The 15,340-nt window shown below is 47.2% G+C and overlaps 1 protein-coding gene across 1 annotated transcript in view; it reads left to right on the top strand.

Annotated features, from left to right (window-relative positions):
• The first annotated feature begins 202 nt into the window (after positions 1–202).
• LOC118775249 (serine/threonine-protein kinase NLK-like) overlaps positions 203–15,340 on the top strand; it is a 40,167-nt gene continuing 25,029 nt past the window's right edge. Inside the window, exon 1 of the mRNA XM_036525070.1 lies at positions 203–1,872. Within this exon, the coding sequence (XP_036380963.1) occupies positions 1,415–1,872 (458 nt within the window). The 5' untranslated portion in view covers positions 203–1,414. The remainder of the gene's footprint in view (positions 1,873–15,340) is intronic.

Below are 15,340 nucleotides of genomic sequence, written 5' to 3'. Positions count from 1 at the left end.
GAAAAGGAGAAAACAACATGCACAATACCACAAGTCCTAAGTTATTACCTTTGTATCTGACGGACGGTCTTTCCCCTTTATCTGATTAGTTGAATGACATCATCACCTCAGAAGTATTAATTTCTGTACTCTGATTGGCTGAAAGTCCTTCAATCACAGAAGGAACGGACTGGTAGCTTTGCTCAGCCTGCGCGTGTCACTTTCCAGGCAGCACCATCCGGCCAAGGAGAATCAACTGTGGCCGCCTGTTTTGTGACTGCGAACGAGGCGTTCTTGGCGTTTTATTTTCATTTTATATTTCCTTTTTTATTTTCTATGTCTACGTTGTGCAGGAAGACAGCTCAACAAGCAAGCTAACAAACAACGGGTCTGATGGAAAAAATAAGTTGACTGATCGCTCCTGGAAGACTGTTTCTCGCTCCAGGATAAAGGATATTTTTAATCAAAATGATTTGGAATACTGGATATGGGGTGCTGAGGGAATGGCGATATTTTTAAACGGGAGCCAGGAGCAGTGATTTCTCCAAACGTCACAGGGACAACAGCATCAGCAAAATCAACAAATATAGCATCACCTGAACTATTACATATGCGGGTTAGGTGGCCCGACGCAAATGAAGCAATTCCACCGTTTGGCTACATTTCGAGCTACTGTATCTGATTTGTTGTGCGCGAAACATTTTGTCTCTTGTTTAGCTGAAAACAAGTAGCCTAACTGAGACCATAGGAACTTCTGCGAAGTAGCTTGCATGCAGCAGTTGGCGGTGGCAAGAGTGACGATGAATTTGACACAGAAAAGCAAAGATGAGGAAATTTGAAAGATGAACGCCCCGTTTCATATCTGATTGTTACCGATTTACATCTTTTACTGCACAAATGGGAAATTGCCCTGGGTTTGTGAGTGGAGAGGGGATAGCCACTTCCAACATGTGGGAGGTTTAAGGCCGTGGAGTATTTATTTATTGTGGGGGGGAGAGGGTTTTCCTGTCGCATTAACATTTTTTACTGTTTTAATTATATTTCAGCCAATAATCTACATTAGCTTGTGTGCTTGCAGTAACATTTAAATTTTCGTTTTGTCCACGCAGAGGAAATTAAGCTAGTTATATCACATGAAGTAGGTCAGTTCATTGAGATGAAAAGAAATGAAACTGCGGAAATTGGGGATACTTTAATATAAAGATGACATCTGAAGCATTTGTTTGATATATGTATATATTTAAACATAAAATTATTTGTGTCCGGTTTGGTGTTGACGTATGACCGTTTGACTCGCAACTGCCCCGCTCCCATTTCCCTCGTGACTCGCCTGTGTAGTTTCGCTGCTAAGATCTTTAATAACGGGTACCATTTAATTTTTATTCCTATCGCTCAGTTCCCCTTTTTCCGTCATTTGGGTGCTGTTGTTGAGTGAATGGCTTTGTGTGGTACCACGGCTTCCAATGCCGCAAAAATGATGGCTGCGTACAACGGCGGCGCGTCGGCGGTGGCAACACATCACCCACACCATCATCACCAGCTGCCCCATGTACCACCACACCATCTCCAGCATCACCATCACCATCCGGGCCAGCATCACCTGCACCCTGGTTCGGCCGCTGCAGTCCACCCTGTCCAACAGCACGCCTCCACGGCTGCTGCTGCAGCGGCAGCTGCTGCGGCGGTAATGCTGAACCCGAGCCAGCAGCAACCGTACTTTCCCTCGCCAGCTCCTGGACAAGCCCCCGGTCCCGCCGCGGCTGCGGCACCGGCCCAAGTTCAGGCCGCAGCGGTCAAAGCGCACCACCATCACCAACATTCACACCTCTTACAGCAACCACTGGATATCGAGCCCGACAGACCCATTGGATACGGAGCATTCGGAGTAGTCTGGTGAGTGAGGGCATCAAAAGCTATATCTCGGAACTTCTAGTTCATGTGAGCATGACTTGTAGGCAGTGCACCTGCTCACATCGTGTTCGCGTGGTGAGAGTCTCCTTCTCATCCTGCTGTAAAAAGTTAAAGTGCGCTGTTGGCAAGGTAAAGAGATCTTTCCCCGTAGGCGTACGCTGTTTTCTGTGAAAGGTCTGGTGAACTTATATGGAGTGGGTGAAGTGAATAATGGCATGAAGGCATGTCTTCGCGAAGTATGAATGTGCGAATAACTTCCAAGCATCTTTTGAGTGTTTCTTAGAAATTGTCATCCCCACAATATCCCTAGTGTTAACATTTCTCTCTTCTTCCATTGTTTACATTTTCGTCTGTATTGTTCCTGCATTTTCTTTCTTTGCTAGTTCCTTTCCAACCTTCCTCGTGTTTTCCCCACTTTTTCATCCCAATTTTAATATTTTAAGGAGCTTTACGTTACTGCATTATGATGTCAGCTTGGCTGTGGTTGTGGGATTATTTATAGTTGGCTGTTGCGAAGCTGAAAGCTTGGAGGAAGCTTTTTTCGGCAAAGCTGCACTCTATTCAGCCTTTAAAATTCAACAACTTCGAACTTCAGCAGTGGCTGGATGTTTTTAAATCTCAGATATGAAGGCATCATCTTCTACGTCCAGGAAGCGGGGCGTTTGAATACACTGCGAGCATAAGAAATGGTTTACCGTTCATAACGTGGCATTTCTTTTTTTATTATTTATTTAAAAGGTAGATTTGATGTAGGCTGCAAGATTTGTATAAAATAGCTATGGACAGACTTGTTTAGGGGAAGTGACTTTTTCAGGTGACCTGTGACCTGTTGTACCCAGCATCTCGCCCAGGCATGGCAAAACAGTTTGATGGAGTTGCGTGCCGGTCATATTTTCATCTTGGCTTGAGATGAGCGTGACAGTTTCCCAGGTGTGAAACTTTTATACTCAATGAAGACCTCTGGGTGCCTTTAATGCAAGCAAATTAAAGATAATTCAGATGAAATGTCGACCTTTTACATTAAGGATGGTGAGCAGAGGTCTGATGCATTTCACACAGACTGTTTTGATACCAGACCACAAACGGAGTTCATAATTGCTAAAAACACGACAAAACCTCTAAATCACACCCCCATTTAATTTTCCAATCAGCGGTCCAGTAAAGCGAATTTTCTTTTCTGCTCTCGTTAACGTTTTAGAAACTTGGCGATGTATCATGTCACATCGTACTGATTGGCAATGAACATATTTAAATGTAATAATTGTTTTCTGAAGAATCCTCAATAAAAAAACACCGAGGGTTAACAAAGACACCCCGAAGCATTGTGGCGCAACTTAATGCGATTAACGCGGGCTCAAGACGCGTTATGAAATTTTGTAACGTTGTATTTTTTCACATGAAAGAACAAATCTGGAATTGGTAGGCTAATGTGTTGAATGGAAGTTGTGCAGATAGCTGTGGATGAAGGATGTCTGCTAAGTGGAACGCGATCCCCCCCCAAGGTTCCTGCCGACAAACCAGCCCCCAGTGTTTTTGTTTCAAATGGGAGACCGACGTTGCAGGAGGCTTGGTTTCAGTGTTTTTGGGGCCCTGTGGTGGGGAGGCGCAGTCATCGTGGGCGGGGGGAGCACGCTTTTCCCGCACGCCGCCTGCGTTTCTGCGATCTCGGCCTGACCAATGTTCACAATCACTTCCTGTTGTTCATTGTTTGCTTTTAATCTGTAGGGCTGCCCAGTGTATTTATAGCTGCGCTGAAGGCAGGTCAGGAGAGGCTGCCCCAAGTGCTTTCTCAGTTCTACATTATAGCTTCCTCTTCAGCACCACAGAGAGGGCTTACTCCAATAGGAATGCTGTCGGTCCTTATTAATGCATGGGCCCAGCCTCTCAGGGTGTAGGTTTTGCACCCTCTCAGCGAGAGAAATGAAAGGTTGGAGAAGTGGTGCGGCTGCCCAGATCAGCGCCGAGCAGTCACGGAGATGAATGGGGCCTGGGCCGTGTGCTGTCAGTGCGGTTGGTCTCAGAGTGCACTGGAAGTGCTCGCCGGTGCCAGCAGCTGTGAAATTCACAGAAAACTGATTTGGAGAGTGTGTGTGCTGTGCTTAATGGACCAGAGGGGGTTTGAGCTTTTCAGGTCTGTTTGAGGCCTATATCAATCTTACATATCGTATATGTCAGCAATGTATTGCTAAAAATAACTGTGCACAATGACAGCTGGTGGGCTGTCATTACCCCTTGTGCAGGGGAAAAAAAATAAATCTCTTGTCATATATTGTTTCCTTGATCTATTGATTTCACAGTTAGCACTGAACCTGGGATAGTCGCTCTTTGAAATGAAATACTTATAATATTTTGTTTCTGAGCCTTGGATCTTCAAATCCTAGACAACACCTGATTGTAAACTTTCATGCAGCAATTTTAAACTACATTGGGTGGCACAGATGCTATAAAAAGAGAACAGATATGCATTGTAGGAAATATTGTACTATAGAGTATGAATTATAATAATGGAGTAAAAATTATATAAAATTGTTTTGATAAAACTATTTGTAAATTCTACTTTGGCACTACCAATATGAGGTTTTGGCTGTTGTTGTATCATTGTAGGGTTGTTCTCTCTGTGAGCTCTCCTTTCCCTTCCCCCCAGTCCCCATTTGGTTATCTGATTCTGTATCAGTATGAGCGTGCGGAGCTGTTTAGGAAACGTGGATTAGGAGGGCAGTGACGTGTGACTGCAGGTATTCTGTGTCTCCTGTTCCAGAGGCCACCTCTGGCCGTTTCACCACAGCTCCTCGTCCCACGCCACGGTGCCGCGGCTTTAATCGCGGCGCTCGGGGCAAAGCCATCTGCCAGCATTTTAACATGCAGTCAGCATGTCAGCAGTCTGTGAAATGCCATTCGTAAACACTCAAGGAACGTCTTTTCAGGGAATGGCATAGCCACACCCCGGGGTGCTACACACTCCTGACATTGCAGAGAGAGTGCTGCTCCCCGTGACAGGCCTTTTTTTTTTTTTTTTTGGTCAGAATCCCAGTCCACACCAGTTTGAGTCACCTGTGTGACTCAAATCAGTCTCTTGACTAGGAGCCAGGAGTGAGTAATGGACAAGCCGTGTTGTTTTATATCTGAGTCCAGTAAGGAGACGCAGTGATGGATGATCTCATGCGGTCTGTCTGTTGGCTCCTGCTTCACGAACACCATGCACTGGGCAGGGGACAGAGAGAGGAACAGACAGCAGCAGCCTTGATTGGGAATGACGTATGACTGGTTCTCAGAGGCGTCTAATTTGTAACACAGCCGTCTAACTGGGAACGTGGATCGATCGGTCGCTGATGAGACAAATGCTGTATTTGCGCAGGACAGGCCCGTGGTCAGTGTCGTGGAACGGATGCAATCACTTTAATTACCATTTTACTGCCAAGTGATTTACAGTCATTAATGACAGGAAGAGCAAAATTATTGGTCAGATTGTAAATCTTTGAAGTTAATCTCCACCTAGCGGCCTCATTCAGAATGTGATTGGTGGAAGACTGTTAATTAGATATTAAAAGGATTGTTGAAAACGTCTGCAGGCTGTGTCGTATGAGAGGGTTGGCATGATAAGTAAGTAGTCCAAGGATATTTCTCTGAAAAATTAACCTTCACTAAAACAACCTTGTATTATAAAATGGTCTCAGTTCTAGTGACCTTGGGGGTTATACTGTTATGTACAGTTTGTTACTGTGAAGGAGCAGCCCTTCACCCCACCCCAATAGACTAAATGTTAACTGTTAGTTGTTTAATTGTTAAACTGGTTATAAGTGTTTATTCGTTTTGTTAATTGTCTTGTTTGTCTGTGAACCAAGGTCACACCTGTCCTAAGTAGGCTTGTTATATACAGATGTGTCCTAATTAGGCATGTTATATACAGGTGTGTGGCCACAGAGGTGGTTCAAACTTCTGGAAGCCATTTTGTGTGCTGGGGGCTGTAGACTGGTTCTCCTGTGTTTGTGTGTGGTTTTTAAAATAAATTACTGTTTTTTGGAAAGGTTTACTCCCTCTGTTAGTTTATGTGTAGGGCATCGGCCAGCTCTGTCACAGTTACTTTGGAAAAATTTAATTACTTGGAAATGCCTAACATTTTGGATGAAACTCTGGTAAAACCTGAAATACGGACAAACTGTTGTTTTTCCACAGGAGTTACCTATAGTGTTGTTGAGAATCTTTTGAGGGTAGTAAGCAGTATTTAATTAGCCTTGAATCAGTTCTGTGAATAGCATGGTAATTGACCCCTTCGGTCTGCGCACTGCACGTACTCACTCTCTCACACAATACGGGGTGTCATCAGTGCCCTATTCAGTGCATTATTTTGTCTTTGTTTTTGGGGTGTAATGTAGTTACAGAGTGCTCCAGGGCTTTTAGTATCTTTAGCATGAAAGGCTGACAGACAGCCCTGGCTTTCACAGCACTGAAAAGCAGATTTTGAGAGGTCTGTATTTGGCAGATGCACAGCCCCAGATGAGAGCCCGACTTACCTTTGAAGTGGAGGAGAGAGCTCTGCCAGGCATGCCTGTTAACCCTTTGCCAGCTGCCCCTGGCGGAAGCGCTCAGGACCTTGGCGGTCAAGGAGACCAGCTGGGCCAGCCGTGCTTTCTCTCAGAAAGTGGGAACATCTTCCTGTGCGTGTCCTGGACTGTCTGTATGTCAGCACTGAAACCTCTCCTCGGCTCTTTAATCACTGACTGGCTCACCGTGGGCGAGGCATGTCAGTCCAGGGGAGAAATACAGGAGTGTTTCCTTTTAGAAGTAGTTTCAGAATCTGGGGTGCCATTCTGCAATAGCATAGTAACTGTCCCTGTGAGTAAGCTCGTTCTGAAGAGTTTTTCTCTACCTTTGAACGTAAGTCAAAAAGGACACGGTCACAAATAAGGCCTACAGTCGGGATTTGTGCATTAATCAGACGTTTAGTTCCCATGAGAACATTTTCATTAAGTTTCATTTACGATGGTCTATTTTTGGATGCCTAACTGGTAAACATGTTTAATGAAAACAGTCCCCTTGATTCAAGACCAAATAGTAGACTTGAGAACTTAATAAGGCCATAAGATTTTATTTAATGGAACAAAAGTGTAATCGTTTCTTGGGAAAGATTGCATGTTTTGAACTGCAGTGTCCACAAACAGGAAGTTTTTTGCAGTGGAATTTAAATGGGTTTGACCCCCCCCCCCCCTGCTTTATGCAAAGCAGGCTTCTGGTGTCTGCAGAGGCGAGTTTCGGTGGCGGACCTTGTCACGTTCTGAAAGGTTTCGAGAGCCTGGGTGAATTCTCAGCCAGCGAGCGCCGTCTCTGCCGTCCACAGAGCGGAGACGAATGTAATGGAACAGGGGTCTGGTTGCTGACCTTTTTAAACGTTTGACAGGTTCATTTAACAAAGCGACACTTTCCTGCTCTTCCGGGGGGGGGGGGGGGGGGGGGGGGGGGGGGCAGGGTCCCTCCCTGTTTGGAGCCGCCTGTCAGCCACCAGCCCACGTTAGCGTGTGACTCACCCCGGTGTGACGGAGCTGCGTGCCGAGGTCTCAGGCTCTTTGCAGAGGGAACGTCCAGGGAAGCCCATGAACACGGCAACAGCGCTGAAGCCAAACAGAAACTCCTCTGGCCACGCTCCAGTGACAAAGATATACAGAGGGGGCTGCTCCATTGATGGGCTTTCCTGAACTGTCCAAAGGTTCTGTTTGAGTGGGTAGCACAGGTTAAAAAAAATGTGTTCAAAAGGGAGTGTAAACATTAAAAAGAGGGAGCAGAACCCTCTGAATTGCAAGGAGTGGACATTTATTGGCTTTAAATGTGGAGGATTGCTTATGAAACGCTCAGCACAGAGCATTCAGAATGTCATTGCTTGGCTTGTACCTGCAGTCAGGATCATGCAACACATTTCAGTCTTAATCTTCTGCCAGCAGAACATTGGCTTGGCTGACTCTTGCTCTGATTCAGTGACTTATATTGCTTACATTTTTACATGGCATTCATTTATACAGCTGGAAATTTACTGAGGCAGTTAAGGTTAAGCAATTTGTCCGAGGGTTTGACAGCGGTGTTCCAACTGGGAATCAAACTGCCAACCTTAGGGTTATGAGCCCTGCTCCTTACTGCTACGCCGTACCTGTAGCCACCTGATGTTCAGCTCTTGAAATGGAGCAAGTTATGATCTGACACAGCCATCTGGCTGCTGGATACATCTGAATGCTCTCTCCATCTGAACCATTCCAATCGGTCTAGCTCTACGGTTCCCTCCCATTTATACTGTAGTTGGGCACCACAGTTTTTTTTTTTGTTTTTTTTTTTTTTTGGGAGGGGGTTTGCAGACTGCAGAACACAGTTCCTTGCGTCCCCTCACCCAGGCCATCATATTGATGGGACAGTGTGCGTGGCACGCGCAGGGTTAATGCGGCAGCCCTCGCTGCGTGGGAGGATGGCGAAAGCTGGAGCTGATTAAAGCGTTCCTGTGGAGATGTTACAGAAGGCTGATGAAGCCATTGATTAGAAGTCACCGGGGAAGAGAGCAGTGACCGAGGCCGCGGAGCCTTAATTGCCAGGTCGTCTCCCCCCGCAGATACCAGCCTGCCGCTCTCTATGTCCTGTGAGAAAATGTTAAAGATGCTAAAGGTGTTTTTTTTAGGCTCCCACTGCAGACAGGACAGCACTTGCATGCCACATCTAGCCACTGTCAAAAGCAGGAAGAAGCAGCCTTTTGTGCCAGTCACTGGCACAAGTGACTTATGAAGGAGCGGGCCCCTTTTGTTGGAGAATCATCTTGCAGGCGTGACTGGATTCGTGTCTGAAAATGAGAAGATTAAGGAAGTGATATTTAGCATTTTTTACTATGCAGCTGGAAAAGGCAGTGCCTTTATCCTGCATTTGTGAAACTACCCACTCGGGACAGGAGGGATGCTTACGCTCAGCCACATGAAATACTGTGCTGTGTGTGTAAGTCTTGAGGTGCCATCCAGACGCATTATGCTTTTCAAGGATTCTTGGTGGGTACTGGAAAGCCCATTATCATCATGCTTTGTCGTGCTTTTTGTGTTTATGGTTTTTACTGTCATCACTATATTTTGCAGTATACGCTGGAATATTCCACACTTCTACGCTCACTTCATACACATTCATGAATGCTTTGGGCAGAAGTTTATGGGCCACAATATAGTAGTAGTTCTGAATATAGTAAGTAGTACTAAATTTCGGACAGACACTGTGACCACAGGGCCCCTGAACTAGTTCTTACATGTCAACAGAGTTTTTCTTTTCCTTTTGAAAACTGAACTTGCATGGTTTTGCCTACATATCTTCTTTTATAAGGACCACTCCAATTCAGTTGTGTGGTTCGAACCATTTTGTTTACAGTGGCCGAGTGTGTGAATGCTATACCCTGGTTAGTGAGTAAACGGAGACGCTCGGGGTCTGCTGGGGGGTACTGAGCGGCAGGGTGGGGTCACACGCTGGCTGTTATCGGTGCAGCGCTCCTTCCTCTCTCCAGGCCTGTGGGGCTCGCTGATAACGCGGCCCCGTGGCGGCCCTCCCACAGCGGAATGCGCTGCTGCCCACAGAGAGCACAGCGTGCAAGTGATGGGCGAGCGGAGGCTGCCACCCCACACCGGCCACTTTAAGACGCGCACAGCAAATTCTCTGCGCCGGTTTTTCACAGAGTTTTCCTGCGGGTTTTAGCCTGCATCCTGCGCGGTGGAAGCAACCCCACTCAGCCTCTGTGCTGTGTTGGCATTAGTGTTAGTGGCCCTGCTGTGGCGCACTGCGGTCTCTGCTTGCGCGATTGAGAAAATCCCTCCCATAATTACCAGTCTTAGGCTAACATATGGTTGCTCCCCCCCCCCCCCCCCCCCCCCAAATCCTCCTTGAGAAGGTTTACTGGGGGGTTTTAGGGGGTGCCTACTTCTCCCCCTGGTGACGCATGTCACGTCCCAGGGTCAACTAAGAGCGGCACAGAAGTTGTGAGATGCATCAGGGAGTGGCCCGCTGAAATCCTGCCAATGCCAGTGCCACTTCCTTTTTTCAATACCACCAAGGGAGCAGGGTGTTTCCTGTGCATTGTCATGAGTGCAGCAGGGAGTTCAGTTATGTGTCAGAATCAGTGTAAGTTACTGCAATTGAGCTGCTACTTGTATCAAGGGAGTAACAAGGGAGTGTTCAGTATGTGGTGGAAGGTGGCAAGTGACTGCTGTTCTGATTCACGTGTGAGCAGGGCACATTTACGGGATGGACAGGCCACAGTAGGAGAGAGGGGTGAGCTTGGGAGCTGGTAGGCATTCTGTAAATGTGTCAGGGCAGTGGTAACAGAGAAAGGAATGCTGGTACCAGCATTTGGAATACCATTACTGCAATAAGGGCAGCATGCATACCAGAGAGGGACGCATGCTGTGGTTGGTAGGGAGGTGGAGGTGTGATAAATACAAGGGAGCAGTTCAGTACCATTCAGTGTGAAGGAGCTTTATGGTGTCAGCACTGAAGCCAGCCAGGAGACTAGGAAGGAGAGCGCGCAAGACCTGAACCAGAAGCTGGGAGGAGCTGATAGTGAAAACTAAGTGATTTCTTCAGGCTCATGATGTGAAAGTAGATGTGGCTGAGTGCAAGACTCCTGGGAGAATTCGCCAGAATCCCACATAAGACACACAGTCTGAGATGGGGTTAGCATGTTTTCTGTGGAGTTGGTGAGCCCTGACTGGTCAGGTACTGCACAACTGGCTTTAACAGGGCGAATAATTATCACACCGCACCACAAGGACAGTTACAAATTTAAGGATACTGTTCGTTTGACCACTGAGAAATAGCCGTGAATGTAGTTACCACTTTTCAAGTAGCAAGCGACAGTATTTGCGGTTTTGATTTTTGAATTGAACGTGGGCTCCACCAGCACTGCTTTTGTGTGAGACTCCGTTGTATTTGTGAGTTTCAAATAACAGGCAGAGCGCCGAGCCGCAGGCTTTAGCAGCTCCCCACAGCAGCAGCACTGCCGCGTATAATGGAGCCGCTAACTCCTCCAGGAGTTCACACGTCTCCTTCCCGAAATGTTACAAGTCACAGACGGAGCACGGGGGGCACGGAGACACGCTCAGGAGCACAGCAGGGGAGAGCGAGGCAAGCCGGTCTCTAGGGAAATATTTCAGCGCCGGCTATTTTTACACTGCCCGTCAAAACTACGGGGAGAGATGGAAAAATTTGATTTGAGGTCGGTACAATTCAACGGGAACTGCCATATTTTTTTTTGTTGCCCACCCAATGTTTTTCCAAAAGTTCATAGATGACGGCTCCCACTTTCCCATCTGTGTTTCAGCTGAAGAGCCAGGAGACCCCCCCTCCTCCTCCCAACACACATATACGCTCACACACACACACACACACACACACACACACACACATTTATTTGTTTATTTATTTACTTTATTGTCTCTCATTTATACGCTGCACTTTGCTGTGTATAAACAGATATGTGTCCTCATACACACTTCCTCTACATCACTGCTCCTCCAGCATTGCATAAGTGATCATTCACATCTTTATTTAGCAGGAGCCCCCGAAATGCCAGACATTGTTATATTTTTATTTGCTCTTCAGATGCCCTGATCCTGGGACAACTTGCATAGCTTTCCTTTTACATATCAATTTGTACAGGTGGGTGTTTATTGAAGCTGCTTGTTCCCCCTTGCTCAGGGGAACAACACCTGTGCCCCCGCCAGGGGGTCAAACCCGCAATCGTTAAGTTACACTGCACCCACTTCTGCTTTGTGCACTTCAGAAACTAAGAAACAGGTAGCAAATAAGTCACAGGTAGCTATTGAAAGCTGTTCAAATCCTGTGATCCCCTCTGTAACAATGCTAACCGTTAGCCGGAGCTTCTACATTCCGCATGGCGTTGAGCCCTCTCCCCTTCATTAATAATGCACGGGGTGGCGTTAGTTCAAGGCGCTGGTTGTGTGGGAGTATTTGATTTCTCGGAGGAAAGGGACGGGTGCGAGCCTGTCACTCTTGGCCTGTCCGGAGCGTCCCTCCCCCTCTGCGGGGGCCCGATGACTTCACTCAGCTGCAGTCCTGGCTCACACGGGCGTCCCCCAGAGGACGCTGGCTCCGGAGATGACACATCCAGTAAGGTGGACTGAAAGAAAAGCGACCGCTTGAGTTTCTCTTCTCAGAGCCCACAGATTCGGCAAATGTGATTTGCCTCAATTTGCTCTCGTAAAAAAATCCAACCGCATAAAACGGGAGCGGTAACGTTAAAAGCAGGGCGGTAGAGTAAATGATCTAATTACGAGAATATTCCTGCGTTGAGCCGTGGAACTCCTGCCTCCAGCTCATCTGTTGTCTCAGTGTGGCGCCGCCGTGGAGGTTTTTTTTGTTGTCGGTGTCTCTATTGTAGGCCTGTCTCTTTTACAACTTACCTCATGGCGGGCCTACAGAGCGAGCAATTTAACAAGCGGAGGAAAGGCATTCTGTCCCCTGGACTGTAAATCGTTATTCATTTATTTTTTTTTCCCATCCATGTATATATTCATTTACATATTATCTATAAATCCCATGTGTGTTTTTCTGAAAGGCAGCATTTCAGTCCCACGAATTTCGGTGAGCTGCCAGTGTTACATACTGATAATGCAGCTCTTTTCCTCGCACAGTGGAGTACACAGAGGGTGCCACAGAGGACCTCCTACACTTTCATATCTCCTTATTGAAATCTGTGTTCTAACAATGTGGCTAACAAACAGCACACCAGTGCGCTGGCAGAGAAAATTGGCTCATCTGCGCTACCATCAATGTTTATGAAGCAACTCTCAGAAGACCCATAATGCACTTCTCTCCACACTGACAAGGGGCGTCCAGTGCAGGGGGGGGGGGGGGGGGGCCTTGCTTACCCAGGACGTTATGTCTACATTGTGGTCGTGTTGACATCAATGTGAAAGGTAGGTTTCCAGAATGCTCTTTGTTAGCTGGATAGGAGGAGCTGCTTGTTTTTTACCATAGCACTGATCCAGAAAGGGTGGGGAGGGTTAAGCCTGTTGTTGCGATGGCTGCAGATGCTTTTTGTCACAGGGGCGTTTTGCGGCTCACAGCCGCCGGGACAGCACGCGACCTCCTTCCTGGCGTAACGGTGACGCGGTGCAAAATGACTCCCGGGAGGGAGGGGAGAAAAAGAGCCGTGGAAACGCGGAAGTTTTACGAAGCGCCGAGTGCTGCCGCCTCCACCTGAGCTCTTCACACCCCCTGAGTGCTGATAGAGTTTAACAGCCCCTCAGAGCCAGGCCAGCTGAGCCTGTGTTCTCTCAGAGCGCCAGCGAGCGCTGGCCTTTGCCCAAGACGATCCGCTCTTTAATAGAGGCCTTTTTATTCGGTACAGTATGTTATTACTGCGCTGTGCGATGACACTGTTCCCTGGCTTTATACGGGCTTTGTATGATGCTCCTCTGAGCGTTGCCCATTTGATCTGTTCCCTGGCTGCGCTTTCCCAAAAAAGAGCAGATTCACGGGCCCCTGATACTTTCACGTCTCCACTTTAAATTGACTACTGCAATGCAGAGTTTTGCTAATCCATATAATCAGATTTTCTGACAGGGTCAAAGTGTGGGTAAGCGAGACGGTGCATCGCTCGGCCTCTCCGTCGGCGAAAATCTCAGCCGTTCCGTTTTTTTTTTTTTTTTTTAATCATCCCCCTCTCTACTCTGCCATATGCGCATTCGATTGCCGCAGTTATATACAGTTACACATGGAGTAAGAGTATAAGTAGGCCATTGACCCAAATCTGCGGAGAGCTTTAAAATGATTGAGCGCAGCTGGCAGGTTTATTATAAAACCTGTTTAATCTCTCACTCATTGCCCGACAATCAGCCTGGCATGAGAGCAAACTCCCAGCGTCTCCATGACAGGGGTGAACAGGTACCTCAATAAAGTGGTGAGTTATAGGTGGAGCCCCTGCATAATGTATGCGTTAGCCTATATTTCTTGTGAGCGTGAATAAGCTCGTGCTTTTTCTTCGGCAGTGTAATTGATGAGGCATGAAAGGTGGAAGGGATTTATGTTTTTTTTGTTGTTGGTTTTTTTCTCTGTGTCCACGTAAACACGCCGCACACGCATTCCAGCTCCTCGGCGGGACTGCCGCGGAGTTGCTGGTAGGCCCCCGTCCCAGAGCGAATTGTGGCGAGCGGGTGACGCGTCAGTGTCGTGCAAGTTAATTAGGGAAACGAAAGCAGTCGGGGAAAAGGCTAATTGGATCCCGCAGACAGACAGTGCTGTCCCACATCTATATATCAAAGACGCTGCCTCCCGCCTCTGCGGTCTGCCTCCTCGATGGCCTCCGAGCCATCCGCCGCTGCGCGCACCCGCTGAAAGATGTTTTGTTTTTTGGCTTGTTTTTGTTTGCCTGGCGTTCTCAGCCGGAGCTGTCCCCCTGGCTGATTTGAATTGCGCTCGCCGTCTCAAAGGCATTTCCTGCGCCGGTCTCTGACTTGTGTGAGCGGTTGAACTTCACGGGAAGAAGCAGACAGCTGTTGAATGGAGCCGTAGCGGGTTTGCGTGATTTGGAAAGTCCTCGTGTCATACAGGGCCAGTGGCAGCAGCACTCTGTCCCCACGTCAGTGACCTTTTGTTTCGACTGCATTAATAGTTAATAACAAAAGGGCACGGGTTTGCTTTTGAGTTTTTAGCTGTGTGTTTGCTGCAGATGTGCCTCTGTGGTTAGACTTAACCCCACCTGCACCCACTGATAAACGTGTACAAAAAGGAAATGGCTGTTCCCACATGTCCACAGCAAATTGTGTGTGTGTGTGTGTGTGTGTGTGTGTGTGTGTGTGTGTGTGTGTGTGTGTGTGTGTGTGTGTGCGTGCGTGTATGCTGTGATAAGATTGAAATATGATAAGATTATACTTCAGTTTGCACTTGGCCGCTGTCCTCACAAAGTCCATTTCGCTACACAAACAGAAAGATGTCTCAAAGTCATACAGAAAATCATACTTATTCATACAGTAATTCAGTGCTTTTGATTTTGTTTTTTTTTTTCTTGTTTCACCAGTGGCTTGTTTGGCATTAGTTATTGATGCTCAACAATCCATTTGCATTTAGCAGTTTTCCCGATGGCGAGAACTACGTCACGTAACTCCACCCCACTCCTGTTTAATTGGTTTCCCTGCTCTCATTAAGTGTAAATGTATAGTAATGCCAAATCCTCTCAGTCCACGTTGCTAGAACATTGGGAATTTGGGGAAGGCTCCCAGTCTTGCTTGTGTTTGGATTTTTAGTGGACGTGACTTGTGACGGTGAAAGATCAACGCCCTGAATTATACCGCTAACAACTCGCCAGAGTGCGGTGTATTCTGTGTCCCTCCTGAAAGCTTTACTGTCGAATCAAACAGAGAATCATTGCATTCAGGCCACGTACTCTTTGACATGGCATCGGGTCTGTGATGGAGAGGCCCTTTCAAGT

The sequence above is a fragment of the Megalops cyprinoides genome, chromosome 3 (assembly GCF_013368585.1).
Source record: "Megalops cyprinoides isolate fMegCyp1 chromosome 3, fMegCyp1.pri, whole genome shotgun sequence".
NCBI classification, from domain to species: Eukaryota; Metazoa; Chordata; class Actinopteri; order Elopiformes; family Megalopidae; genus Megalops; species Megalops cyprinoides.
The sequence above is the reverse complement of the archived record's forward strand: the minus strand, read 5'-3'. Positions and strand labels throughout refer to the sequence as shown.